The 26822-nt window shown below is 45.6% G+C and overlaps 1 protein-coding gene across 2 annotated transcripts in view; it reads right to left on the bottom strand.

Annotated features, from left to right (window-relative positions):
• The window catches only part of ERGIC1 (endoplasmic reticulum-golgi intermediate compartment 1), a 335849-nt gene that overhangs the window by 99062 nt on the left and 209965 nt on the right, over nt 1-26822 (bottom strand). For both annotated transcript variants that reach the window (XM_085618080.1, XM_085618079.1), the window contains exons 4-5: nt 19305-19399; nt 18328-18452 (exon numbers count right to left, since the gene is read on the bottom strand). In XM_085618080.1, coding sequence (XP_085474206.1) covers nt 18328-18452; nt 19305-19399 — 220 coding nt within the window. The remainder of the gene's footprint in view (nt 1-18327; nt 18453-19304; nt 19400-26822) is intronic.

Below are 26822 nucleotides of genomic sequence, written 5' to 3'. Positions count from 1 at the left end.
TATTAGCACTATATGAGAACTAGATGATGTAGTTTATGCAAAAGACAAGCAGCTGATTTTTCGAGTTCTTGGTCACAGTGACAGCCGCTACTGGTAAAGCATTTTAAATACCATATTTTCTTGAAATAATGTCACTCACTTTCTTGTGGCAACACTTCATTTATCAGAGACAAACCGAAAAGAATGCAGGCTATAAATAGAGGCTTTCAGAGGAGGAAGCAGAAAGCACACATCACACGCACACGTGAATGGACCGCCAAATACCTTTGCTGCTGGGTTCTTGGAGTTGACTGGAGAATTCCGTAAGGCGGCGTGAAAGGCTCGCAGCACGTTCCCCGTACACCAGAGCAAGTCAAGGACAACAACAAGAACACACACTAAATAGTTTGAGGTTGTTGCAAAGCCCCCTTCCCTTCTTAATGCAATAGTTACTTTTTTTCCATCCAGTATGAGAGCTGTAAAAACAGTGCTCTGCTTTCAGAGCCATGAAGTAAATTCCTGCATATACTGGCTCACTGAGAACAGCAAAGCAGCCGCAAAGGTGAAAGTGATCGCGACCAAGCGCTGCGCTTAATGAGCATGACGAGTAAAGCCATATGGTGCCTCTGCTCGTAAGCGCACCCGCGCACAAGCTGTAGGCCGGCCATGGTAGCATTTTTTGAAGCCCTTACTAAAGGTCTTGCCAGTCCAGCGCATGTGCTGGGTCAGACGAGACCTAAAAAGGTAGACAGGGCCTAAAAGTACCCTTTGAGAGTGCCCAGAGCAGAGCCCTGCTGGGCAAGGGTCAGAATAAAGAGTAAGCCCTGAGAGAGGGAAGCGGTAAGAGGATCAGTATATCTTTCTGAACAATATTGTAAAAATGTGTTCCACCAGCAAAGTTGCACGTTCTTGATGGAGGGCTGCCTGGCAGCCAAAATAACATTGCAAACATTAGGAGGAAAGTAGAATTATATCAACTACCACCACTCAATCTCCACGCAAAAACGCAGAGTTGACAGGCTCGAGTGGAGGACCCTCCCCTGTTGCTGCAACAGAAGATCCTCCTGAAGGGGCAACCTGATTGGAGGATCGATGCTCAATTGGAGAAGCTCAGGATACCAAAATATCCATGCCCAGTCCAGAGCCACAAGAATGACTTGGGCCCTGTTGCTAGTGATCTTATTGAGCACTCTGGACAGAAGTGGTATTGGAGGAAAGGTGCACAGGAGGCCTGGGCACCACTTGTAACAAAAAGTGTTGCAGAGCAAGTGCCAACTTGGAAACTCCAGAGCGCAAAACTGCAGACATTGGTTGTTCTTGGCAGAGGCAAACTGATCTAACCAAGGCTCTCCCCACTTTTGAAAAAGACCTTGCGCCATCTCCGGATAGAGATGACATTCATGATCAGCTAGGCTCCACCCTGGTGTTCAAGGACCCAGCCAGGTGTTGAATCACCTGCTGTTCCAGCCATGTCCAGAGACGCAGGGCCTCCTGACAAAGGGTCCACAATTCCACCCTGCCCTGCTTGTTGCAGTACTACATGGCGGTGGTGGTTTCCGTGAACACCTGAACCAGTTTTCTCTTGGTGGAAGGAAGAAAAGCTTTCAATGCCAAGACACTCACCGAAATCCAGAATAGAGGCTGAAAAATTGGTATCATAGCCTGAGTATCCAGGACTCGCCACTCTGGAGGACAGGGCCGAAACTGCACTGTGTCCAGAACAGCTCCAATGAAAGGAAGCGTCTGAGATGGACTCAGGTGAGACTTCAACATGTTGATAGTGAACCCCAGGGAAAGCAGGATATTCACTGCAGTCTGGAGGTGGGAATCAACAGCCTGGGGCAAGCCGGCCTTTAACAGCCAGTCGTCGAGATAGGGGAAGACTGGTAACCCCAATTTGTGCAGATGAACCGGGACCACCCATCACCTTGGTGAACACCAGAGGAACGCTGGTAAGGCCAAGGGGAAGCACCATGAACTGGAAGTGCTTGTGGCCTACCTTGAACCGAAAGTAACGCCGGTGAGCAGGCAGGACAGGAACAACAAATTAGGCGTTCTGCAAGTCTAATGCTACCATCCAGTCTACGGGGTCTAGGGCAGCCAAGGACTGAGCCAGAGTGAGCATCTTAAACTTTTCCGTTTTGGGTAAGTAGTTTAGGGCTCGTAGATCTAGGATAGGACTAAGTCCTATGTCCTGTTTCAGAACCAGCAAGTAGCAGGAATAGCTACCACAGCCTACTTCAGGTGCCAGAACACTATGGCTACCTTGGGCAAGAGAACCTGGACTTTCTCTTGAAGCAAAATCAGGTGGTCCTCCATAAGCTGATGGTAAGTTGGAGGCATGGAGGGAGGGGGAAGTCTCAAAAGGTAGGGAGTAGCCAATCTGAACTATCTGAAGAACCCACTTGTACGATGTGATGGTTTGTCAGTTGTGGAGGTGATGGCTGATCCTGCCACCAATCTGTCAACCATGGTCCTGAAGGGCTGGACCAGGAAGATTTAGCTGCTGCAAGTGGGGTGGATTGATTGGACCTCTGGCAGCCTGCTCCACGGGGACGAAAGCAGCCATGCACATGTTTGCTAAAATTGCGTAGTTTCTATGGCTGGTGTGGCTGAAAGCCTCTTCCGTGGCCACAAAAGGGACGAAAACCAGACTGGGGATGGGCATGCCATAAGGGAAAACTGGACCTCCCCAGTAAAGCCAGAAATCCGCAGCCAGGCGTGGCGCCAAATACCCACAGTTAACAACATTGCTCTGCGCAGCAAGTCAGTGGTGTCAAGCCCGCAATAAATGGTGAACTTGACTGCATCTCGCCCGTCCGATACCTCCGGAACCCGTGGCAGCACCTGCGCAACTATTTTCCCACAAAGAGTGGGTGTAACGTCCCAAGAGACATGCAGCCCTGACCGCAAGGCAAGGCTGGCGGAAGAAAAATAAAAAAAATTCTTCTTGCCCCAACTATCCAGCCTCTTCGATTCCCTGTTCTGGGGTGCGCAAGGAACACTCCTTGTGAGGTAGAGGCTTGGACCAGCAAGCTCTCGGGGGTAGGGTGATTGGGGAGGAATGTTGGGTCACCCAGTGCAGGGCGATGGCGGCAGGCGATGATCCTATACACAGGAGTCCCTGGGCTGGGCTTGGACCAAGCTCCCAGAAGAACATCAGTTAAGGACTCATTGAAAGGCAAGAGAGGTTCAGAGGAGGCTGTAGAACCTCCATCAAGAAGTTTGTCTTGATGTCCACTGAAGGGAGTTAAAGTTGCAGGACCTCTCCTGTCCTCCTCACCACTATAGCATATGAAGCTCCCTTCTTCATAGCCACGGTAGAAGGAAGTGCAGGCCAGAATCAAGGGAGGTATCCAGGCCACTCGCCTCGCTCAGTTTCTTATGCCTCTTAACTGACTGACTCTACGACTTCGAGCGGAGGAAACTAGGCCTTACGAATCCCGGAGCAGCGCCCAGACTGTCCTTTCGAGCGGGAACAAGACCTGTGGGGTGAGCGACATGGAGAGACACGCCGGGCCACAAGGGACCACTCCCTCAAAGCCTTCGGATTCATGACCCGCAAGCAGACCCAGAAGTCCATTTGTGGTTGTGCCCCAGGCACCAGAGACAAATTAAGAGTGGATCCGTTACAAAAGTGGCGCGATGGCAGGCGCCGCATGGTTTGAATCCTTCAACATAGAGGGAAAACTTGCCCACCCCGAGGGAAAAGAGTCTGGTAGTTGGCTCAGGTTCTAGCAGGTAGCAAAATGGAACAGCATGAATGTACGAAGGTTCCCTTACCAGAGGAAGTCCAGGTGCTGCATAGCTAATGAAAAGTGCAATGAAAGTACAAGCAGCGCACACTGCTTAATGGTCACTGCACAAAAGGTGTCCTTATTACCAAACTCAATGGCACTAACGTCATCGATCTCAGGAGGAAGGAGAGTTGAGATAGTCCTACCTGGATTGTGAACAGTAACGCACAGGTTTCACGTGATCATCCTCCGTTGGTGAATAATTTCCTTTTAAAAAGGCAAAAAAAAAAAAAATCCAAACTAGTCTTGTCTATTGTCTTGCACTACTGGAGAAACTTTACCAAAAAAAAAAGAAACTTTGCGTCAGATCAATGTGAATGTGGCTAGAAGACCAGCAGTATGATCCAGGGCGATTCATGGCAACCTGCAGAATAACAGATGCGGATATGAAGTCAAGCACACCAAACAGTGTATGACGTCACCACGGTGCTTGGCTACAATTATCGCATCCTAACTGGACGGACTGTGCTCCTTAAAAATCGTTTTCATAAAGACACAAATTCCTTAATCTTTCTACGGGGTAGATACAATGAGTGTGTTGATGAATTTCCCAGCAGCACGAGGTTAGCTGAAACGTGGACGTTTTGTGTCTCTCGCGGTATCCTGGTAACATTGTGCTGTGAAGCAACGCTGGTTCGAATACGCAGGCCAAACAAACTCCAGACAGGCTCTTGTGAAGGTTGGATCTCGCCGGCAGTATAGATCTGAGACAGCATAATGTGGCGCAGCGTCAGGGTGCCTAACTCCAGACCACGGGGTTCACGGTTCGATCCCCGGTGCCGGAGGCAGGTCAGCCCAGCACCATGTGACTCTGGGCAATAGCTCGCGTAATCTTCCCGAGGGCCCCCATCGCCGGGAAAACACTTAGGAGGTAGCTGTGCGCTTCACAAATTCAAGGTTATTATTATTATAATAATAAGCACACTACTAACCACAGGTTGTAATAGATCTGTTTTAATATCAACCTGCGCTTAGACTCCACAACATCGACTACCAACATATCGCCATAAGCAGATGTGATCTCAAGAACAGTAAATCTATACTTACCTACCTAAGTTTCCCTCAACGATATGTTGTTGTTAGATGTGGAGCCAACCTAGCTCGATAATTTGACATACAATAGTTCTGTGTTCATTTCTAGGTACACCCCGACCATTAATTAGCAATAACAGACTGGCAGGGTAGTATGAACCCGGCTTCTGGCACACTGCCCACAAGGAAGGCCGGGGAATGGACATTCTCCACTCCTTACACTGTGCCTGCACCACACCTTCGACCAGTGGCAACGCATTACACCACAGTTTACCACACAAAAGCAAACACACCCGTCAGCTGAGTCACTGCCTTCCTCCATGGCCTAAGGTTCACCTGCCCCCAGGAGGAGGTCTGGCATGCAAACATACAGCTCACGCAAAAAAAATTTGCTTGACAGTGAGTAAAGTTCAGGAACAAACAAGCTAATAGAAAGTACCAGAATGAAGACAGCCAGCTACGAAACCGGTCGATCCGCTTGTAAAAGGGTCACAAGCAAGAAAACCTAAGCGCCTCTGGTTGAGAACTAAAGAACCTTTGACGCACGTCTCCAAAGACCAACTCTTATGGCGATAGATTATGTAGAGCAGGCCCTGTGAACAAATTAACTTTGGTTAGTAAATTTAGTTAGCAACCGGGATTTACAGTAGGTCTATTTAATTCCGGAAGGTTCAGATTCAACCGTTTCTACCTCTGGCGGGACAGTTTCAGCATTTGTAAACACACATTTCTGACATTAGTATTGCTTCTGAGCACGAGGGGGTCGAGTGAGTTTTTCTATCCATGGATCTTGGTTTGCTATCAGCCTGGAGGCTACATTCTCAATTCACAGGTTTCTGAACGGAGCTAAGGTCTCTCCCTAAAACCATGCTTCCAATCTGTGATTTGAAGTTTAATCACTGGGTTTACTCGCAGGATGACAGTAAGTGGTCATGTGTGATAACTGAGTGGCAGAGTATTTTTCATTTGACGGTGACAGCATTATTTCAAAGTGGGAGAGGTGTGGCCAGAAGAATCTACCATCTGCTTATGAATGTCGCGGGTTGGTGAGATGCCATTCACAAGGATTAAAGTTAATGAGTGCTACTGCTGATTATGCAACTCATGTAAGCTATGTTGAACATGGCGGATCTTGTGTCTCGCATACTCTGTCATGTTTGTGACATGGCTGTCTCCTTAGTATTTAGTACTGCTTGGAGTGACGGAAGGTGTGCGACCAGGTGCATCTGTACTATGTTGGATCTACGCTGTATTGCACGGAGTAAATACAGAATTTAATCTGTTTGGTGGCGTTTCAGCGTGGCATACCTTAGTGACCGGTATTTTTGAACTGACTGTGTACCCATGCTGTTGGATGGCCGCTCTATTGTAACTGATTATGTTTATAACTAACACTTGCCATAAAACTAACACCACAATGCTTTGTTGCTCTTGGCTCTTTTAACTCTCTATATCAGCCTTCAGGGTGGAGCCATAAGACCTCATCCGTATTCATGTCATAACAAGTGTACTATTGTGAAGGTAAAATCTTTGACCAGGACAACCTGGCTGGTGTATCCGACCCATGCTATCTCACGGGTCAGCAACAAATTGAGCCTAAGTTCTGGTCTGCGCTTCTTGCTGCTATTTGTACCTAAACTTTAAAAATTCATATCTCTGGTTCCCATTATTAAAAGTATCATCTTGGTGTCATTTTGTTTATTAAAGTTTGCTCTATTTTCATAATTTGTTGTGGGATTTTTATTGCTTTGCATTTTGACTGTACTGCTGCTTGGTTACTGCATAGATACTTTACACATTGCCCTAAATTAAGCCTGTCTGCCCTGTGCCATAGCTTCCAGGGGGATGAGCTCAGGTTAATTTAGTGACTTTGAAGGTTCAACCTGACAAAGGTTCAGCTTATTCCCCGAGGTGGGTAGTCACCCACCACAAATAATGACAATTTCTGACAATGTCATAACAGAGCAAGAAAGGAATGCGGAGAGATGGGGCCCAAAGTTTCTCCAAGTTACACAAGTGCAGACTAAGGAGTTTAAGACAACCAGTCTTTTGCACAGAATTTGGTAAAGCAAATCCAGAGGATTCACCCTGGTTTTTGGCACATGATGTGTGCAGAATGAGCGCGGCCTGCGCTGATGTAGCGTGAACGTTCGTCAAACACCAAACACGTACAGTACACTGGGGGCAACAGGTTCCATCATGGATTGTACAGGCATAGCCTGGCAGCAGTAGCTCTAGTGAGGAAAATAAACAAGCATTGGCATAGCCAATAGGTCTCGCCTTTGGGACCTTATAAGTGTTTAGCCATGCAACAGTTGCATAACTAAATACTTATAAGGTCCCGAAAGCGAGATCTATTGGCCATGCCAAGCGGCCGCCCGGCCGTGAAAGTGATTGCGATCAAACATCAAAGCGGCCGTGCGGCCACGAAAGTAATCGCGGTCAAGCAGGGCGCGCGCGCCCACGCACATGCACTGTAGCTCTAGTCCGGCCTGGTACCACTTTTTGGAGCCCTCTCAATAAGTCTCACCAGACCAGCGCATGCGCTGGGTCAGGCGAGACCTAAAAATCACAGATCCAGTCACTAGCTTTCCTGCCAAATGACCATGCTCTGCTTTCGTCAAGCTCTGTGGTTTTGTTTAAGTGCCTATTTTCTTCACTGCCTCCAAACTTCCTATATTTCATGTCATCTCCTTGAATGCCACAATCTACGATTGACTTCCATCAGCCAAGAAGCCTGGTTATTAAAGTACTAAACCTAATTAAGTAAATGCATTCAACAAGTAATTAAAATAATTACACCCGAGTTAAAATCATTACAATTGCATCACACTAAATATTTATATAACATGGTCTCTTTAATAACTACAAACATTTGACTAAATATACCTTTTAAAACCCTGCATTAGACTCGTATATCCCACCCTTCTGCTATTAGTATAGTTTTAACATGGGCTTTTCCCAATATTACTAAAGGCAATTGGCAAAAATGTGAAACAACTCTCCCAGCAAGTAGGGTATCTGATCCGATGCACTAACTGCAGCTCTAAATTTCTGTATATTTAACTGCAAATGCTCCGGTCTTAACAACCATCTTTTCTGTTCCCACGCATTAGCGTATGCTCATTATATGCAAGAGACTCTATAGCCCGGGATGATAGTAATCATATGTGGTCGGAACCTCGCTTTAGTGTGCCACATCGAAAATCCATATAGGGCGTCAAAAAGAATCAGAGTCTGGTTTTTAATCAATATTGATTTAAGGAGAAGGGAAGCTTGGGAAACCGTTGCTTTACATTGCTAAATATGTTGGTTGGGGGATAGGCACAATATTTTCCCAAATCTCTTCAAACTGTAACGCTTAAAATTTGTCCAGTAATATAATTAATAGATCCCTCACCATGAAATGAGCTTTCCGAAAAACTTCCCTTAAAAATACATATGAAGGGGTTGCTCTCATTTTAGCCACAAACGCAGCCTGCAAGATGCACAACTGTCTCCACAATTTAAACTCTAGATGCGCCTGTTCTTGCAGATTGCAATTTGGCAAACAAAACAGCAATCTATGTATGTTACACTTTGCAAGATCCACCCACCCGACAATTTTTCATGGAAAAATATTCAGTCTTTCTGTTTCATACTCCTTTACATGGGCCTGTGTCGTATAAACTTTCCCAAGAATTCTCAAATCTCTTAACTACTTTTAGTTTGACACACATCTTACTCTACCCACAAAAAGAGCAAAATGTGTGATCTAATTGAGACTCCTGCTAATGGTAACATTTTGTCAGCATCTTAATTGGTTGATTCGTCTGAAAGTGATTTCATTTTAATATCACTGAATTAGTTCACATTCCCTCACACCAAAGAGCAACCCGAGTTAAAGATTTGGAAAGGTTCTTTTAGAACATGCACTTCTTGAAACCAGGCCTCGACCTCGGAAATGCAGATGTTGCAAGAACTGAACTGGCTGACTTAGATTATTTGTTTTTTTTGCCTTGAATACTCAATTATACGTTGTGGTGACAATGCAACTTTCACTTTAAAATAATCTTTCAATCCTACTTTTTGGTATAGCTCGTATCTGTATTCTTGGAGGCACAAGGAGTCTAGACGTTTGGAAGGACTTTGGAGCATTTGCCCCAAAGATACAAGTCTTTTTTTTAAATTAGATTTTCATAATAACACAAAACAATACAGTCATGGCTTTCAGTCTTGAAGTACAAGTACACTGATTATTGCTTCTCATATGCAATGGCATACTCAATGGCATTAAAAAGGGATAACATTAACATAACTATTTAATCCATTTCTCCACCGGAGCCCATATCTTAGAAGCAAACTTCCACCTCCGCCTACCCTTTATTGAATAAACTGAGGATTCCAGTTTCTGGATAGCAAGCAGTCTAGTTCTCCAATTGATAAATGTCGGGGCTTCGGGAGAAAGCCATTGTGAAGTTATACATAAGTGAATCATGGACATAGCAATAAACAGAAACGAAGAGGTGTACCATGAGTTACCCGATAATGCTACCCCGTCATAGCCCATTATCACCATCTCAGGTGTCAAGGTACATTGAATCTTAAGCTTAGAGTTAATAAAACGTTCTCTCTGATATAAAATCAGTCAGATTTGGACAAAAGTAAAACATATGACTTGTGTTTGCTGCGTATAACCCACACCTTGAGCAATGATCCCCTTTTCTACTACCCCATTTTGCAATTCTTGCAGGTGTATAATAGAGGTCAAACATTGACATATAGCTTTGAGTCCGGAGACTGCCAGAGACCAAGACTTTACTAGCAAACTCCAAGGCCGGATTTAAATCCATACCGGTCTTCCCTAATTTATCTGCCCACCTTAATCCTTGTGCACACAAATCATCCGGTAGGCTAGATAATAAATGCCGATATATCATACCCATGTTAGCTTTCTTCCGAATAAGTTCAAATATCTCTATTTTATCAAATAGTGAGGGATTTCCAACAAGCTGTTCAAACAAAACACTTCTAACCTGGAGGTATTTAAAGAAATCGTGAGGATGCAGCTGATATTTATCCTTTAAACATAAAAAAGATAATAGTTGCCCATCCCCCACCATATCTCCTATAACCCGCAATCCTTGTACTTGCCATCTAGACATTACCTGATCTTGGAAAATAAGGGGAGAGAGAAGTCGAGATGCTTTGAATGGGGTATATACATTGAGCTGGTAGATAGACAATTTCCGCCGAATTCTCTGCCAGATTAGGAGCATGGTATTAATTACCTTGAATCTAGTCTTCTTAAAGTAACTCTGCTCTAGAATATTAGCCAGAATACCCTCAGCCGCAGTGCCTAACCCAATCTCAAGAATAATAGGACGGTTGCATAACGGAGCTTCAAATGTATCACCTAGAAGCGGCACTCCCAAAGCCTTTACAATTGCAGACCAATAATATAGCACCAGATTAGGTACCGCCCACCCGCCTCGATTCCGAGGAAGACACATCCATTTGGCAGCCCTGCGAGAACGCTTATACCCCCACAAAAACCTATAGCAGATCCTGTCTGCCTTTGCCAGACTGCTTTGAGACAGTACTAAAGGAATTGTCCTAAAAAGATATAGGAACTTTGGCAGTATAAGTATTTTGAGAACACTGCATCGGCAATAAAGAGACAAGTGTAGATGGTCCAATCGTTCAAGTTCGGTATTTACGGTGTCTATTACCGGAAGAATATTGAAATCCAGAATAGCGTTGACTGCCTCTGAAATTCTTACCCCAAGATATGTTGCTTCCCTGACTACTAGAGTCCCAGGATATAGCATTTCTGGTGTTTGAACAACCTGGGTCTTAGCCACATTTAACTTATACCCAGACACTAAGCCAAACTGCGCAGCGGACACATTAAGTACTCGAAGTGCAGACGAAACATCCAAAGTTAACACAACAATGTCGTCTGCATAGGCCAAGGCCCGATACTCTGTGGCACCAACTCTTATAGGTACTATGCTCCTATCCCATTCGATTTTACTCAAAAACGGATCAATGTATAAGGCAAACAATAGGGGTGAACACGGACACCCCTGTTGAGTGCCACTGCTAACATTGAAATAGCCAGTCTCCTGACCCGAAATACGGAGTGCTGCCTCCGGAGAGATGTACAATGCCTGAACAGCTTGGATAAATTCAGTACTAAAACCCTTCCACCGAAGGATGGCCCACAAGAACCCCCAGGAGACCCTGTCGAACGCCTTCTCAGCGTCCAACAGGATCACCCCGAGGGGAGAGGCCGTGGCCTGGGCCCAATCCAATAGCGCAATAACACGCCGAACATGGTCTACTGTATCGCGGCCAGGGATAAATCCAGGATGGCGCAGGGATACTAATGGGACTATTAACTCGACTAGTCTAGAGGCTAATATTTTCGAAAATATTTTGGAATCGCTATTAATAAGAGAAATTGGCCGAAAAGATGACGGGCTCAACTCTGGCTTACCTTTTTTAAACAAGACAATCGTAGTCTGCCGCCATGAGTCAGGAACCATTCCTTTCTGGGCAGCCCTAAAGACAGCAAGGAGATCGTACCGGATCTCTGCTAAAAAAAAATCTTATAGAACTCAAAAGGCACCGCGTCTGGGCCTGTGGCCTTGCCATTGGCCAGGGCTTTGACCGCTAGCACCACCTCCTCCCATGAGATAGGGGCCGATAATGTCTCGTTCTGTTCAGGCGATATCTTAGTAGTGTCTTGGCCCAATAAGAAGGCCCCAATCTCCGATTCTACCTGACCGCTCTCAATGTCTTCGGAGTAAAGCTCTGCATAATATTTTAGAAATACTCAATTTCTCCTTCCAGAGTATCCTTAACCATACCATTTTCATCCTGAATTCGCATGACACGACTCTCTACACTTTTCTGATGGAGCCTCTTCGCCAGTACCCTACCGGAATTTTCACCAAATTCGAACATCATTGTACGGTATTGAAGATACTTAGTGGCCAGGTCCACGCCAAAAGACTCCAAAAGTTTAGATTTTAGTATAGCTACAGCCTGCTGGGTGTGTTCTACATCACAAGCATTCTTAATTTTAGAAGCTAATTCTAATTCTGCTAGTCTAAGCTCCTCCATACGACACTTCAATTGCTCTCGCCCTTGCTTCCACCGGAATGAAGAGAAACTTTTGGTCTCTCCGCGCACTGTGGCCTTTAAAGCGTCCCATACCACCTGATCAGGGGTTGTACCTCTATTAATGTCAAGGAATTCTGTTAGCCATTTTCTTATATGTGCCTGATAGGCCTCATCAAGCAGAAGCTTCCTTTCGAAAGACCACTGCCTGGGAGGCTTCCTACTTCGAGGCCAGGATCACTCAACAAATAATGCATTGTGATCAGACAAAGTCCTGGGAAAGGCGTAGATAGAGGAGGCTTCGGCAAGCTGCTCTGAGACAAAAAAATAGTCAAGCCTGACCAATTTATTATGTGGGGCGTAATATTATGTATACCCATCGTCCATTTTTTTGTGTCGATTCCACAGGTCCGCCACCCCATGCTCTTGTACTAAGGCCTGAAGTTCCCTAAACACCTTAGGCTTCCTACCACTATAATTACCATCAGCTACCAAGTTAAAGTCACTAAGTAAATTGATATTCAAATCCCCACAGATAAAAAGTGGATAGGGCCAAGTAGCCAATTCTACATTTAGAAATTTAAATTCTTTCGGATCGTCGCTATTGGACCCATAAACTGTGCAGATGGTTAGTGATCTTTGCCCTACTGAAATCTCAGCTATAATCCATCTGCCGAATTTATCCTCACGAGATTTTCTGCAGACCCCTATCCCACACTTCATAAGAATAGCCACTCCTCTAATCATAGAGGTCTGTTTGGAGCACGGTATTAAGTCATACCCTGGCAGCTTCAAACAATCGCGCATCCCCCAGGGTATGTGCGTCTCCTGTAAGCATAGTACATCAACATGCATAGCGTGGACAATTTTAGAAAATCGCGCTCGTTTTTTAGGATCATTAAGACCACATATATTCCATGAGCAACAAATAAGTCTATCCTGCCCCATGAGATCTAGGGTAGCGTTTCCACCTAGACTGCACTTTCTCCAAGTTTACAAACAAAATAACCAATATACAAAAACATATCAAAAGCTGAAGCCATCACTGCAACATCTTTCCAATACCTATATACCCATAACCCCCCATCGAACCCCCTCCCATTCCCAACCCCCCCCAATATAAGCCTCCCCCTTCACCCGCCCACCCCCAACACCATATATGGCAACTGGACCCAAGTCCTAGTGATGAGAGCTGGTTAAACATTCCCCCCTGGCCTCCCTCACCCCTCAATAGTAAATCAGAAATCAGAACTAGAGACAATCAACCTCAAATAGTTACGTGTCCCATGCACAAAAAAAAATATTATACTACTTTCATTTTTTCTTTGAGGAAAGCCATAGACATAAACCCAAAGTGAATCACACTTGCCTGTCGTCACTCCGACCCCCAGTCTCTCATAAGACTATTTAAACCGAAGCCCCTCCCAAAAGAAGAAAAACAAAGAGAGAACCGGGGGTGAACCTTAACTATATGGTGCCCAGATATTCCTTAGCCTGAATTTCAGACAAAAAAAAATCTAGTCTGCCCCTGAAAAATAATTTTCAATTTGGACGGGAAAAGCAAAAAAGCCTGTGCGCCCTTTGCTTGGAAGGGAGAAATCCACTGTCGGAGCTGCCACCTCCGCTCTACTGTGGCGGGACAGAAGTCCGGCCGCACAAAAAAAAAAATCACAGTCTTTCCCCCTTCTCTTTCTATCGGGCCTCGCCAAGTCATAGATCTTCTCCCTTGCCAAACAATTATTGAGGCATATCAATATTGCACGAGGTTTGTCCCCGGAAATTCCAGACTTTTGCCGCTGCTTTATCGGAGAATGGTGAGCACGCAGCACCTCCAGCTGCCAATCCCACTCCTTTACTTCCGGGAATGCCTCAGAAAACAATTCTGCTCCGTCCATCACCACCCCCTTTTGTACCGCTTTGTTCGCCATAAGTTGGCAGGGTATGCTCAGACGCGAGTCCCTTGCTCACTTTGCTACTGGATTCAAGCAAGCCTGGCTGAAGACGGCTGAAATGCCAGAAACCGGTCATAGGAAGCTTGTTTCCGGTCCAGGGAAGGCCTGGCTTGGCAGTTCGGGCTGGACTGTTCCCATGAGGCACAGGGTCAGACTGATTTGCATATGGCCATGTCTGAACTGGGGTGGCAGAGTGGGCTAAAGAACGGTGATGGATCAAACCCGGATCTGTTGACTGGGTGTGAGTGTTTGGTTCTGATGCTCCGTCCATCACCACCACCTTTTGTACCGCTCAGAAAACAATGCGACAACAAATTGCCTAATATCCCCGCCTTCCAAAACCTCAGGTATCCCTAGGATCCTGAGGTTATTTCTTCGGGCTTGATTTTCTAAGTCGGTTAATTTCCAAAGAATGTCATCTTTCTGAGCACCCATCAAATCAGTTACGCACTTCTGTGCTGCCAAGGCATCCTCAATATTAGAGATCCTTTCCTCGGCCGCTCCGATTCGAGTAGCAATGTCAGTACAGGTTTTGGCAACTCTGCGAATGGAATTCTGTACTCTTCGACAGGCCCCCTGTGCACGGATATTCTCCTGCCTAGCCTCCTCCCGATGCACCATCATCGTCTGGTAGATTAACGCAAGTGTGATTTCCCCCAGCGGCAGATCAGACTGATTGGAGGAGTACTATGCTGCTGCTTGGGCCGTGCTGCATGAGGGAGCTGTCACCAGGCGGCGGTACAGAAGCTTCAGGGACCCGAGATCTTGGCCCTTTTCTTTTGCGTACCGTCCCAAGGCGGCAAGACGTTAGCTCCTCATTGAGAGCTTCGTTCGACCACCAATCTCCAGCTTCGTTGCCACCGTCAGTCCATTCAGGATCATGCTCATCCTCTTCACCCAGAGAAGAGCCTGTATGTTCTGACCAAGAAAAGAATTTGTCACCCTCAGGCTCCTTACAGAGTTCGTTACCGTCGAGCACGCTAGAAGTTGGAGGGTTGATTGTCTTGGAGGTCAAAATATCCGAGGTAGGGAGAGCGAGCCCAGAGCTTGTGAAGTTCTTGATACTCTGGACTACAGCCCCCATAGTTCCATTCACTATCGTGTTTAAGCCAGATAACAAATGACCATTTCCTATTGTTTCTTTATTTGTAGTCTTATCTTTTGGCCCCTGTTGCTCCGCTACTGAATCTTCTAGCCCAATGAAAGTATTATCTGCCTAGAGAGAACCAAATGCAATTAAGGATGAATGCCTCACTACTTGCGGTTCTGCCGGTACTGGTTCAACTCCCCCAGCTGCCTCTGCTACTCCATGCTCAAGGGGAGGCTTGATCTTTAAGGCGGAGTTTTTGAAAAGAGCCAGCACTGTATGTTTCCCCTTGCCGGCTCCTTTAACGTAGACACCATTGCGGATAGTGCCTCCTTCCTTTGCGGCACCTCCGCTCCTCCCCACCGCGTTCGGTGGGTCTCCCGCACCGATCGGGAACACGGGATTGTCGCCAGAGATAGAGGCAGTACCCGCTGCAGATCGCGCCCTTGCTGCGGCTGTTGCGGCCGTCTTCGGAGCCATATTTCCAGGCCAGTACCTCCTACGAGCAGGCACACCGAGGGCGGGAGCGGGATGCCGGGACACCGCCAAACACAGAGCAGCAGAGCGCCAGATGGCACTACACGGTCCAGATTCCGGCGTGCAACGGAGAATCAGCCTTAGCATGCCACTGCCTCCCCGGTCTCAGAAAATGTAAAGGTAAAAAGAGTCTCAATCCTTCAAAAGCATATTAGGGAGGTGGTTGAAGCCAGAGGAGAAGCGCCAGCTCACACGGCCAAGGCTTCGGCCACCATCTTGTTGCCCCAAGATACAAGTCTAATGCCTAAAACATACCAGCACCTATGCAAACCATCTAGCCTTGAAACACAGGCCCAATAGTCCACTAGAGGAAAGATTTTATTTGACCTCATTCGCTGAAAAATCCCCCACTCATTTTGTTGCAGGTTAAAAGACATACCAACATTCGCAAATTCATTTGCTGTTAAACTCTCTCAGACTCATTACACTCTTCTAGAGCCTGTCCGGTTTAGAATACACAGGTTCAAAACCTAAACTATCTCTAGCATAGCCTCCAAGGAACCCACTGGTAGTTAATTTCTTTGGTTTGCTCCGAACTCAGTTGACCATCAATTTGTTACTTTTCTGGCCTTCTTATCCTCCTTGTTGACCCTGCTAGCTTAACCTAGTTTTCATCCTGGTACAAAGCTTACTAATCTGGTAAAATGCAACAACGTGTACTATCTATTCTGGTCTCCAAACAAGTTTCATCTTCAAGCCATTTGACACTAGATGTACACAACATCGAATTTGCCTGGCTACAAATGATGGGTATGTCCAATACGTCTTGCTCAAGGGTTTTGGTAGCTCCAGATCTCTGTGGATTTTGAAACAAACATCCACAAGGTTTTATTTAATTGATGTGCACTGAGGTAATGTCCTACTTGCCTCTCTGCATTTCCGAACCGTCATCTGATGGTTTGGATGGTTGGGTGCAACTGTGTGCAATTAAAGAGCCAAGTTACCATTATCATTGTGCACAGAGGCTTAAGAAAATCAAAAATAGCCAGGGATTTGCTACGGCGACGCCGGGCAGCGGAGCACTATCTTTCAATCCATGTAGAGGATGTTTTCCATCCCCAATACAAATTTAGACTCAGCCGTTTCACAATGTATAAATGTTGAGTATAGAAGTCAGCAAGCACTTGGATGACCCACTGGCACTTTTGCATCATGTAAATGCACATAAAATATGAATTGCATTAAGGGCACAATCTTTGTGGGCAACATTTAGTTGGTGGGAAGCCTGAATAGCTCCACCCTTCTGACTTTGAGAATGGATGATTCTTGAGCACGGGGAAGAGGGTGGTCAAGGATTAGGAGGCCGCTAACCCTACCACTATCCTTTAAAATCTCAGAAATCAACTGCCGGGCAATGAAAGGTGACAAGTTGGTAAAACTCAGTTACAATGATGGGTTAAGACATTGTGTACATACCTCATTGCAGTACTGAAAATGGAATAGAAGGCTGTAAACTGGCAAAGGGAGAGATCAGGCAACAAATGCCCAAGTCATGTACAAATCCATCAGCCTAAACGTATGACTTCAGAAGTTTAATGGGTACACCTTCAGTCAGCAAGAGAAACTGGGCATGGATGAATGAAGCATGTTCTTGCTGAAAGTTATTAGGATTGTATTTCTGGTATTAGTCTCTTTAAATTGAGTGCCAACCAAACCTCAGGAAACTTCACCTGTAAGTGCATTCAAAACGGGAACAATCTCTCCCAAAGACAGACATGTGACCTAATGTCCAGTCCCAGGCTTCGTCCTTACCTGAATATTGCTTAGTCTTAATTTAAGGCATATATTCCACCCTAAATAGGAAACTTGGGTTTCTTCAAAACTAAGCCCCTAGACTCTTCACCAATTGTGACATTAAAAAACACATCCAACAGATTTGAAGCACTTTACTCATTTGTGGAGAAGGAGGAGAACAGTTCAAGTACAAAGTGCTGGTAGACAAAGCAAGGTGTAAAAAGGCCTCAATACATGGTTCAGAGCTCCCAGTTCTCAAAACCGCAGCTCCTGCACCATCACCATGGTCAATCCCCTAGCTCTTTAGGAGTTGAGCATTTGCAGGATAAGAACCACTCAAGAGTGATTTGCTTAAATTCCTCTGAAACATTTCTTTCCTCTTCCATTCAAGATGCATTTAAAACAAACTTGGCTCTCAGCGAGGGCATTTTTATAACCTTGTCCCCTCTCAACTACATTTTGAACAATCCCTAAGGCTAGGAAACTGGAAACTTTTGCAATACAGTAACCATACAGTGGTTCCCCCAAATATATCAACCTGTGGGAGTTTCCTTGCCTCTGATCACTTCAGAGGTAAGGCATGAGTAGGACTGTCGAATACATGAAATATCCGAAGCAGCAGTCATGAACATATGTAGAAAGTGACACCTAAACTTTTGAAGAAATAGAAAGGGGCAAGGGTGGAATGAGGGGCTTTGGAAAACTATACTACAAACAAAAGAACAACTGTGAGACAGAGTGGTGGGAGTGGGCAAAGAGTCAGTGAATATAGATGCCATTATGTAGAATACTCGTGGGTTGGGGCAAAGTCGAAATGTTACTGTGTGAAATGACACATGAGGGTTGGGAGCTAAACCATCCCAATAAGAGTAAAATAAGGGCAAACGGGAAGAAACCGCTATTCCACAACAAGCACACAAAAGGAGACAAACCCACTCCTGTGACTGTTGCATCTTTTTATTAAGACCATTCTAGTTTGAATTGTCTTTCCTACAAACCAGAAGTTAACTGAGCAGCTAGTGCTGTAAAGATATAAGGTAGTGGGGATGAGGAGAGCCTTGTGATGGCACGCAGAAGAAACAGATAGTAAGGCCCTCCTTACCTTGTTGATGCTGAAGCGTCCCTCAAATCTGCAACCATCCCCATTGCTGAGTGGAATTTTCATGGAGTTGTCAATGTGGCCAACCTCGTGTCGTCCCATCTCATCCTGAATATCAAGCCCGACCACTGCATGAAACGGAGAACGGGATGGTAAAACAAACGTAGACTAGAGACACTGATATCCAAAAAACACTATTTTTCACAGACAGGTCTTGTACCATCTCGGTGAGGGATGGAAAATGTGATTGATAGTAATATCCTATGATTTTCCCTCCACCTCAATGGCCTTCATCTCAACTAGGGTGTCTAGTTCTCCTCTCTCACGTAGGACCATGAAGAGGAGGCCTGTTGGAGACAAAAGACAATATTCCTTGCCTTAGGAAGAGGTTAGGGCGACCCAGAAAAGACCATGACATGAGAGTGGGCAATGAAGAGCAGTAACATTTAGATATAATCGATCTTCAACAAAGTCCAGGCTCCGCACTAGGCAAAAAACAACAAGAAACCCTCAATTCTTATTGGAGGTTAACTGTGAAAAACTGGGTAATGGAGAGGGAGAATATCACACCTCCATATTGCAACAGTAATCCCACGATAACAAATACCAATTGTTTTGTTGGAAGTTTGACGAATATTGCAGACTTGATCATTAGACGGGACCCATGTCATATCCAGTGCCAATATCAAGGAGCCTTTGCTATTGCACAGAACGAAAAATGTGGCTGGCTAATATCTATCCCATCATAATGTTTAAAGAACAGTTCAGTGGTCCAACATAGGTCGACTTCTGTACAGGGAGTTCATTAGCTAACTGAACAGCAGCAGAATTAATAAAAAGTAATCCACCCCAAGGGAACAGATGAGGCTCTAAGAAACAGGCAGAATGCTAAAACAGGAAGTTTAGTATAATTATGGGGTAAACCATATCTGAGGAAATTGTGAAAATCAATAAGAAAGTTTCCAGTTGGGAGTACTCACAGTCACAATGCAGGTTGGGTAAGCTGACGTTGAGAGTCACATCTATTTTACCCCCACTGTTTTTGTCTGGGTCATCTACGTAGAGCTCATTAACGCTGAAATAGAAGAGCAGAACATGATTCTTTATGAAGGCAAGAATGACAAAATACCAGCATGTAACACCTCAATAAAGAATTGGTATAGTAGGACTTTAACGAATCCATCATTGTTTAAGACCAGCATCTAACACACAAATGGGGAAAAAGTGACTGAAGACCACTATTAAACGCTGTTGTAACTCAATGACATGAGGCCTGACTGTCAATACTAAGAAAACAACTCTAGATCTGGGAAGGGGGTGTTGTAGGTCAATGAAGAGCAGATCAATGCCAAAAGTTCAGGATATCTACAGTCAAATAATATTAATGGGATTAATCAACTAATGCAACAGAACCTGTAACAATACTGCTAGGTATGGATTACCATAGTTAACCATGGTTTGAGTCCTTGCTTTATGCCACTAAATAACTTCAGCTTTATATGCTGTAATTCTGAAACGGGACGTGTACATCCCCCATTTTGTTCATAATGAGCTTTGAGAATAAGTTGATAGCCGATTACTGGAGTTAATTTATGTCATCTCATTTTAAACCAAAGCAGCATAATACCCATTGACCCATATGTCCATTCCCCTTTGGGACACATACTAATGCCACACCTATAAGCAGTCTTAAAACATACACACTCAAATCTATTACTCGTTGCATAGTCTTGTCACCATCTATATAGACATGACACATACATGTGTTGGGAAGAATTAGACTTTCTGGATAGGTTCTGCCTAACTTGTGTCAACAGGCCACCAATCACAAGGATGAGGATCATACATCCGGTAACCAAATCAGCACTGCGGTTGGCTGCTGTTTCCACTGAATGAATATACTGAGCCAATTTCTGACATTGCTTTCCCTGTCTCCTGGGGCTTTAGTGGTAAAAGCTGTAATCCGCTCATGAGTGCACTACTGTAATGTACGCTATGATGGCGTTTGTGCCAGTTTTGAACCTCCAACATTGGAACCACTGGCTAAACCTCCTCAGTAGATCAGACCTTCACTTACTCTATTTTTCAAAACTCCCTTTTCCTTAATATACCTCAATACAACTGTCAATTTGTTTACCCATCCTCTCAGCCAAGTCACCAAACATCTTTACCATGAACTCCTTGACCTTTCCATCCAGAACATTCTACCCAATCTGCTCCATTTTAAAACTATTAAAATTAGTTTTCACTCTTTACTTAACTTTAATAAATTCCATCTTCTAATGTGCCACAGCTGTTCGTACCCAACAGCTGACCGAAACAACCTGCAGCTGTCAAAACGATCGCCTCATACTGCAACCATCTCACCCCATAATATGGCCGCCGAAATCGCAATGCAGACTGCATTTAGTCAGCCCAATCCTTCAACAAGCATTTGCAATGCAATAGGTCTCGCATTACTCAAAGTTAGAGCTGTTGGCGTTTTAAATAACAAGGTTTTTAATTTTGTTTTTTTTATTTGCAGTGGATTATATAAAATACAAGTGCTACCGCTAGAATAGTGTGCTATGCTGCCAAAACATTTAGATGAAAAAGTGCAAGCAAAGCGGCACAGTTGCAGGAAAGTATGTTGTGCCTGCAGTAGGAGAAACCATTAAAGAAAAATAGTGCTTACAGACTAAATAAAACCTACAGTGTAACAACTGAAGTAAAAGGGCCAGTCCTCAAGGGAGGATACACATGAAGACAAGGACTAACAAGCCTATTAACGAATCAGCGTTTCAGGGCGAGACAGGAGCTGTAGGTTTCTGCAAAGAGGAAGATGCGTTTCAGGGCTAGACAGGAGCCCGGCAGGTTTCTGCAAAGAGGAAGACGCGTTTTCAGGGCGAGACAAGAGCCGCAGGTTTTTGCAAAGTGGGTAAGAAAGAACACCAGCAGATTTATGCAAAGTGAAATATATGTACCATTAGAGCCATGCAAACGTACCCGAAGTGAAGGTTATGTACAAAGGGTGAGACAATAAAGCCAACCAATGTTAAGCAGTGGGAGGGCTCTAAGCCCACTGTAAGTTTCTGGTATGGTCCACAATAGTCCTTCGGCAACCAGACAGCTCGCACTGTGTAGAGCTAAAAATCAGGACTGTATGAGCTACTCGGGAACGGACGTAGAAAACTTTAGTTCTCTGTTCCCTACAAATGTAACTCAAGAATAACAGCCAAGGGTAGTTGCTGCTCAGGAGTTCACCCGAATAGATACTTTAAGCACAACACACAAAGCAAGTGTGCATAGCAGCAGAACTTTCAAGTTTCCCAGTTCCAAAAGTCAATAGCTCATCCCGGCCATAAAGTGCCACCCGTCAATAAGTGTAAGCGTATTGCCCCCTGGGCTACCCGCTCTGAGCCTTTCACTCTCTCACATTCCTGGCACGTGCACCTGCACTGTCAGGAATCCCCAGCCCGCAGGGGCAGGCGTGTACACTGGCAGGAGCAGACCTCTCTGCCACACCTGCTCAGTGTGATGCATCATTACCATGACTGGAGGTGGTTCTACCCCCAGGGCTGCACAACTCAAACAAGCACTGACAACGCCATGACATTGCCATGGTTTAGCATTTATTCAGTAAAAGCATATTTATAATGCAAAACAATTACAACAACACTAAAATAAAGTAATAGTAAAGGGGTGACCGAGGAACTCCAGCCAGGGCACGAAACTGCACTGCTTTTCATGTGGCTGTGCACATGGGGTTATTCGAAATGTGTCACAGAGTGCAAGACAACCAGTGTAAGAAGAGGGCTGACCAACTGCCCCATAGTATATATGCTGTGGTTGGCAGGAGCGAAATGTGAATGACACTTGAACAGACCAATTGATGAACCGGGCTAAATAAAAAAAGTCATGTGTATATATGAATCTATTTTTTGTTAGGCTTTTGGGTGTGGGGAGCGGGGAGACAAAAGTTACAAGGCAGATGGCGCTCTCTGGGCCACACATAAAAAGGCGCTTTGGTTTACAAACAAAAACCACTCTAATGGTCCCCAGTGCCATCAAGAACCCCTGCACTAGATTACAAGTGGGCTCATGTCATGTGTAACACCTTCAGTCAGTCCTATTGTTCAAGTGCAGAACATTGCATCATGGGACATGCAGTTTGGTGTTTCTCACCTTTGGTATATGCAAAAAAAAAAAAAGTCGACAACTTCATGGCCACAGGTCAAAGCCTTAGTGTGTATAAGGGAGGTGGGTGTCCCCGGGGGTGGTGAGGGGGGTAGATAGAGTCTCCATCCCCTCCACTCCACTCGCTTCACTTTCACCTGGTCAGGTAGAGTCCAGGATGGACAACATTCCTTACCCCGCCATCTTCCCTGCCAAACCCAGTGTTTCGAGAACGTACCATCAGGGCCTTGCACCTATCCTGCAACTGGCACCGCACGAGGCTGCTGCGGCCATGGTTTCACGGAACCCGTCCACCCCCATGTCCTCACATGGGCCAGGCCGAGCCTCGCGCAGCCATGGACCCCTCCCTGTGCATACTGCCAAGGGAGGCACAATGCCTCTGGCTGGAGGAGACACATACAGAGCTGCCGGAGAGAGGGGCCGTGAGGCCTCAGCTTACAAGAGAAGCTCTTGCCCTGCGCACACTGAACGGGGTTTTCGCAGAGAGATACCAGTAGATTGTACCAGTAGTAAATGGAAAGCCTAGGACGAAAAAGAGCATCCATGGTGACCTGTGGTCAAATTGAACCTTAAGCAGAGGTGAGATGCAAAGGCTTATAAACCTTGGCTAAGGCACTCTGGTCAAGTGGAAGAGGCCCTGACAGAGGGGAAAGACATGCCCGTCATGTGTGTGATGCCTTCAGACAATTGGTCCTCGCGTTTTAGCTAAGTCTAACTCTTTGCATTCTGGGACTTGTAGTTTTAGGTCTCCAATCAGAAGTATGGGCCTCCAAGTCCCATGAAAAGTGTTGTCTGTGTGATGTGGCGGCGCCTCTTTACAGCTGTGAGAGACCTAGGTCGGTGAAAAGACCACGAGACCAGACAGACAAAAGGAAGAAACAATCTCAGGTAAATGTAGTCTCACTGTACATACTACGTAGGCGTGCCACTGGGGACAGGCAAAGGAGAATAAAAAGTTGAGACGTATGCTGAAGGAGCCATGTGGAAGGAGGTGTACCCAGAGACAGGACATGCAACTTTGAAAAGTGAGTACACGGTGACCTTAAAATCGGCATTCTACTCTGGAGACACTTACTTGCCACCCCTGCTGATGCAGTGGTTCTGCCGAAGCAAGGAACTCACCATCCTCCGAGTCTGTCCTGGGAGGGCACACTGCAGGCTCTGCCCTGGGGGGCACGCTGCAGGTCATTTCGAGGGGGGGGGGGGGGGGATGCAGGCTCTGTCCTGGGAGGTGAATGGAGCGATGGGGGCAGAGGGGACTCCAGGCACTGTTCTGGGGTCAATCTCCGGCCCCTCTCACAAAGGGGCGTGCTGCCCTTTTCTATCTCGAGGTTCACTCTCATTGAGAGGTACACCCCAGGCTGTGTCTCTCGGGGCATACAGTGCAGGCTGCGATCCCACTGTATGCACACTGAGGAAATTACAGGAACGCCTCGGTGACACAGTGAGACACGCTCCCAGCTGTGAGGCATTGACAGGAAGGCAGGGGAGGGGCCCCCGGCTGCAAATACCATCTGCACATCCACCTCAGGCAGAACCCACCAGCACTGAGGGGAAGTGGGGGAGGGTAGGGGGCGTGGCTGGGGCTATGTTGGCACCTCCTCCTCACCCACTTCCCGTTCCTGCTCGGCTCGATGGGAATACCAAGCCTCCGTTCCTATACATCGGTACACGCCACATGGAAGTGTCCCTGTGATTAAACACACCACAGTCTCAGTACAGAACGGGCAATGCATCACTGTGCACCACCGGCACAGCCCAACTTTACCACAGACCATTTCATACTGTTCAAGGATGGTACAATATTATGAATAGACAGGCACAGCCCAACTTTACCATATACCCCCACAGGCTGGTGGTGGACACGGACACACACAACCCCTCCCCCCCCCCTGCAACCTCACTGTAAACCTAGATAAAATGTTCTTCTGTTGCCCACTCCATAGACGTGTCCACGGCACCTGATCTCAGAGGGTGCCAATGAGTGGGCACTGTGCCAAGGACGGACACTGGAGTTTACGCGTCAGCAGTTCTTTCATTTAGTTGCTTCCCCATGAAATGGATCCAAGAAGCTGCGAGTGGTGCACGCGCGAGCCACAGCCAGAAATGTGGTTTCAATTATCACGCCCGTGCCTGGGCATGATAATTGAAAGCACGACGGCCGGTGCTCGTAACAGACGCCAATAGGCCGTGAGCGGAGCAATGCGCCCGCCTTTGGCCTATTGCGTGTTCTCTTTTTAAAAAACACGCACACAAAGCCCAATAGCGTGCCACATAAGAAAAAGCACACGCACGAGCGTGTGCGATTTCTAGGTCAGTGATGAAGCCCCGTTTTTTCACCTACTAAATGTCTTGCGCTGCGCGAGCAGTGCTGTGCACTGCAACACTAGGTGCGAGACCTAAAAATGGTCTCCACACGCACAAGGCAGCCCTGACCTACCAAACTTTCTCTGTGGACACGCGAGCTGCTCATGCGATTTGCGAGCTGCACAAGCTCCTGCGATTCGCGCCAGAGTGATTGACTCGGCCCTGCTCCCGCAGCCTCCATACCTACACATGTGCCTCTTCACGTGCTGCCTGCTCACAGTGCATTCCAACACACACACACACACACACACACAGCAAAAGACCGGTAAGTACGTACAGCAATCTCCGCAGCCACGTTATTTTGAATTAAGCGTAATTTTGCCCCTTCCAAATGAAAACGGGACGCTTCCTCTACTAGACATCCAATTTCAAAGTAATCCAAGATAAAGCCTTGCTTCTTAACAAAACCAGTTCTGAAAGCTTCCTAAAAGCCAACGCCTACTAAAACTGGCTGCCACGTGTTCCATTTGCTCTAAACTGACCCAGAATCCTCCACTGCCAAGGCCCTTAAATGATACCTTTGATCCATCATGTATTCAGACAATTCAAATCTTACCAAGCCTTAGAACATTAAGTACATACATCTACTTTCACATTAAACCATTTAATCCTTTTTTCTCATCAACCAGAACCCACATTGTCATACACCACCTTAAGTAACTGAAAGATGTACTTCTCTGTGTATGAGCAGCAACAAAGAAGATGGCTTTTTATATAGAGAGTTTTAAGAGGAGTTTTATTTAGAGAATATTATATAGTGCTGGCAAGACCCGTGGGTATTCGAGCGCTTTACAACATTTACACAGGCAATAAAACAGACAGCCGTAAGTATAGTTACATAACAGAGTCGAGCTTTACTGTACTGTAGGCTGCTAAAATGTTCTATGATTCACTGTCCAGAGGGTTAAGGCTGCTGGTTCTATGGTTATATGCAAGTTCTAAAGAGTTCTAGAATGTTTTTAGTTGTTCTATTCTAATTCTACGTTCTTTGTTGCTGCTGTGTATGAGGGCAATAAATGAGTTATGCATAATATTAATCTCCGTGTCTTTAATAAAAATGATGATTTTCTTTCTATTAAAGCTTTGGAAAATTTGCATTTTTTGATGGGAAGTAACAGGAAATCACACTTTCGGGACTTCCTTTTTTTTGCGCCCCCCTGAACCGTTAGAGTGAAGCTTTTTAAGGATCAGACGAGAATGAACTTCTTTTTTTTAAAGTTCAGTGTAGATTAATCAAACCTCGCCAGAGTTATCAGCAAAACAAAAAATGCTCTTCAATCACGTGTGTGTGTGTGTGTGTGTGTGTATACACACACCCCTATATATACATATACACACACACACACACACATATACATACATACACACACGCGTACATGGTTAACAGAATATTATGTTGTCTCTACAATTATAGTAGGTGTATACTTACACAATGGGATATTTCCACAGGGATACATGTTCACAGTCATGTGAATTGAAATCAGTATGTTTATTACTTTATCTGGTTTATCAAGTAGGACACTTTAGAGATTTTCCGCATACCATACGCATATGAAACAACGGCTATAGGGCTGACCTGTCTTTAGCAATCCGCACCCATCATGGGTGCTGATTAATAAGGTGGACAATATGTGCTTTATATTGCTGTCTGGTGGCCTCCTCTAGGTGACATAAGCTGCCCCTACCATGTAATGCGAGACTCACCAATATTTGGATGGTTTTATTTATCCCCCAACTAAATCCCATTCCTCCGAGACTAAGAACATTACTTCACTTTTCTTCCTATTATCCGTAACTGAAGCCTACACTTGAGCAAGGATTACGTTTTTCCAATAAGCTGTGGGCAGATGTGGAATAAACCACTAGCCAGTTGCATCAGTAACAGTGGCTCATCCACGGTGCACCCAGAGTCATGAAAGGCACAGTCACATCAGTCGATGACTAGAGTTCACAGG

The sequence above is a fragment of the Triturus cristatus genome, chromosome 7 (genome assembly GCF_964204655.1).
Source record: "Triturus cristatus chromosome 7, aTriCri1.1, whole genome shotgun sequence".
In the NCBI taxonomy this organism is placed as follows: domain Eukaryota; kingdom Metazoa; phylum Chordata; class Amphibia; order Caudata; family Salamandridae; genus Triturus; species Triturus cristatus.
The sequence above is the reverse complement of the archived record's forward strand: the minus strand, read 5'-3'. Positions and strand labels throughout refer to the sequence as shown.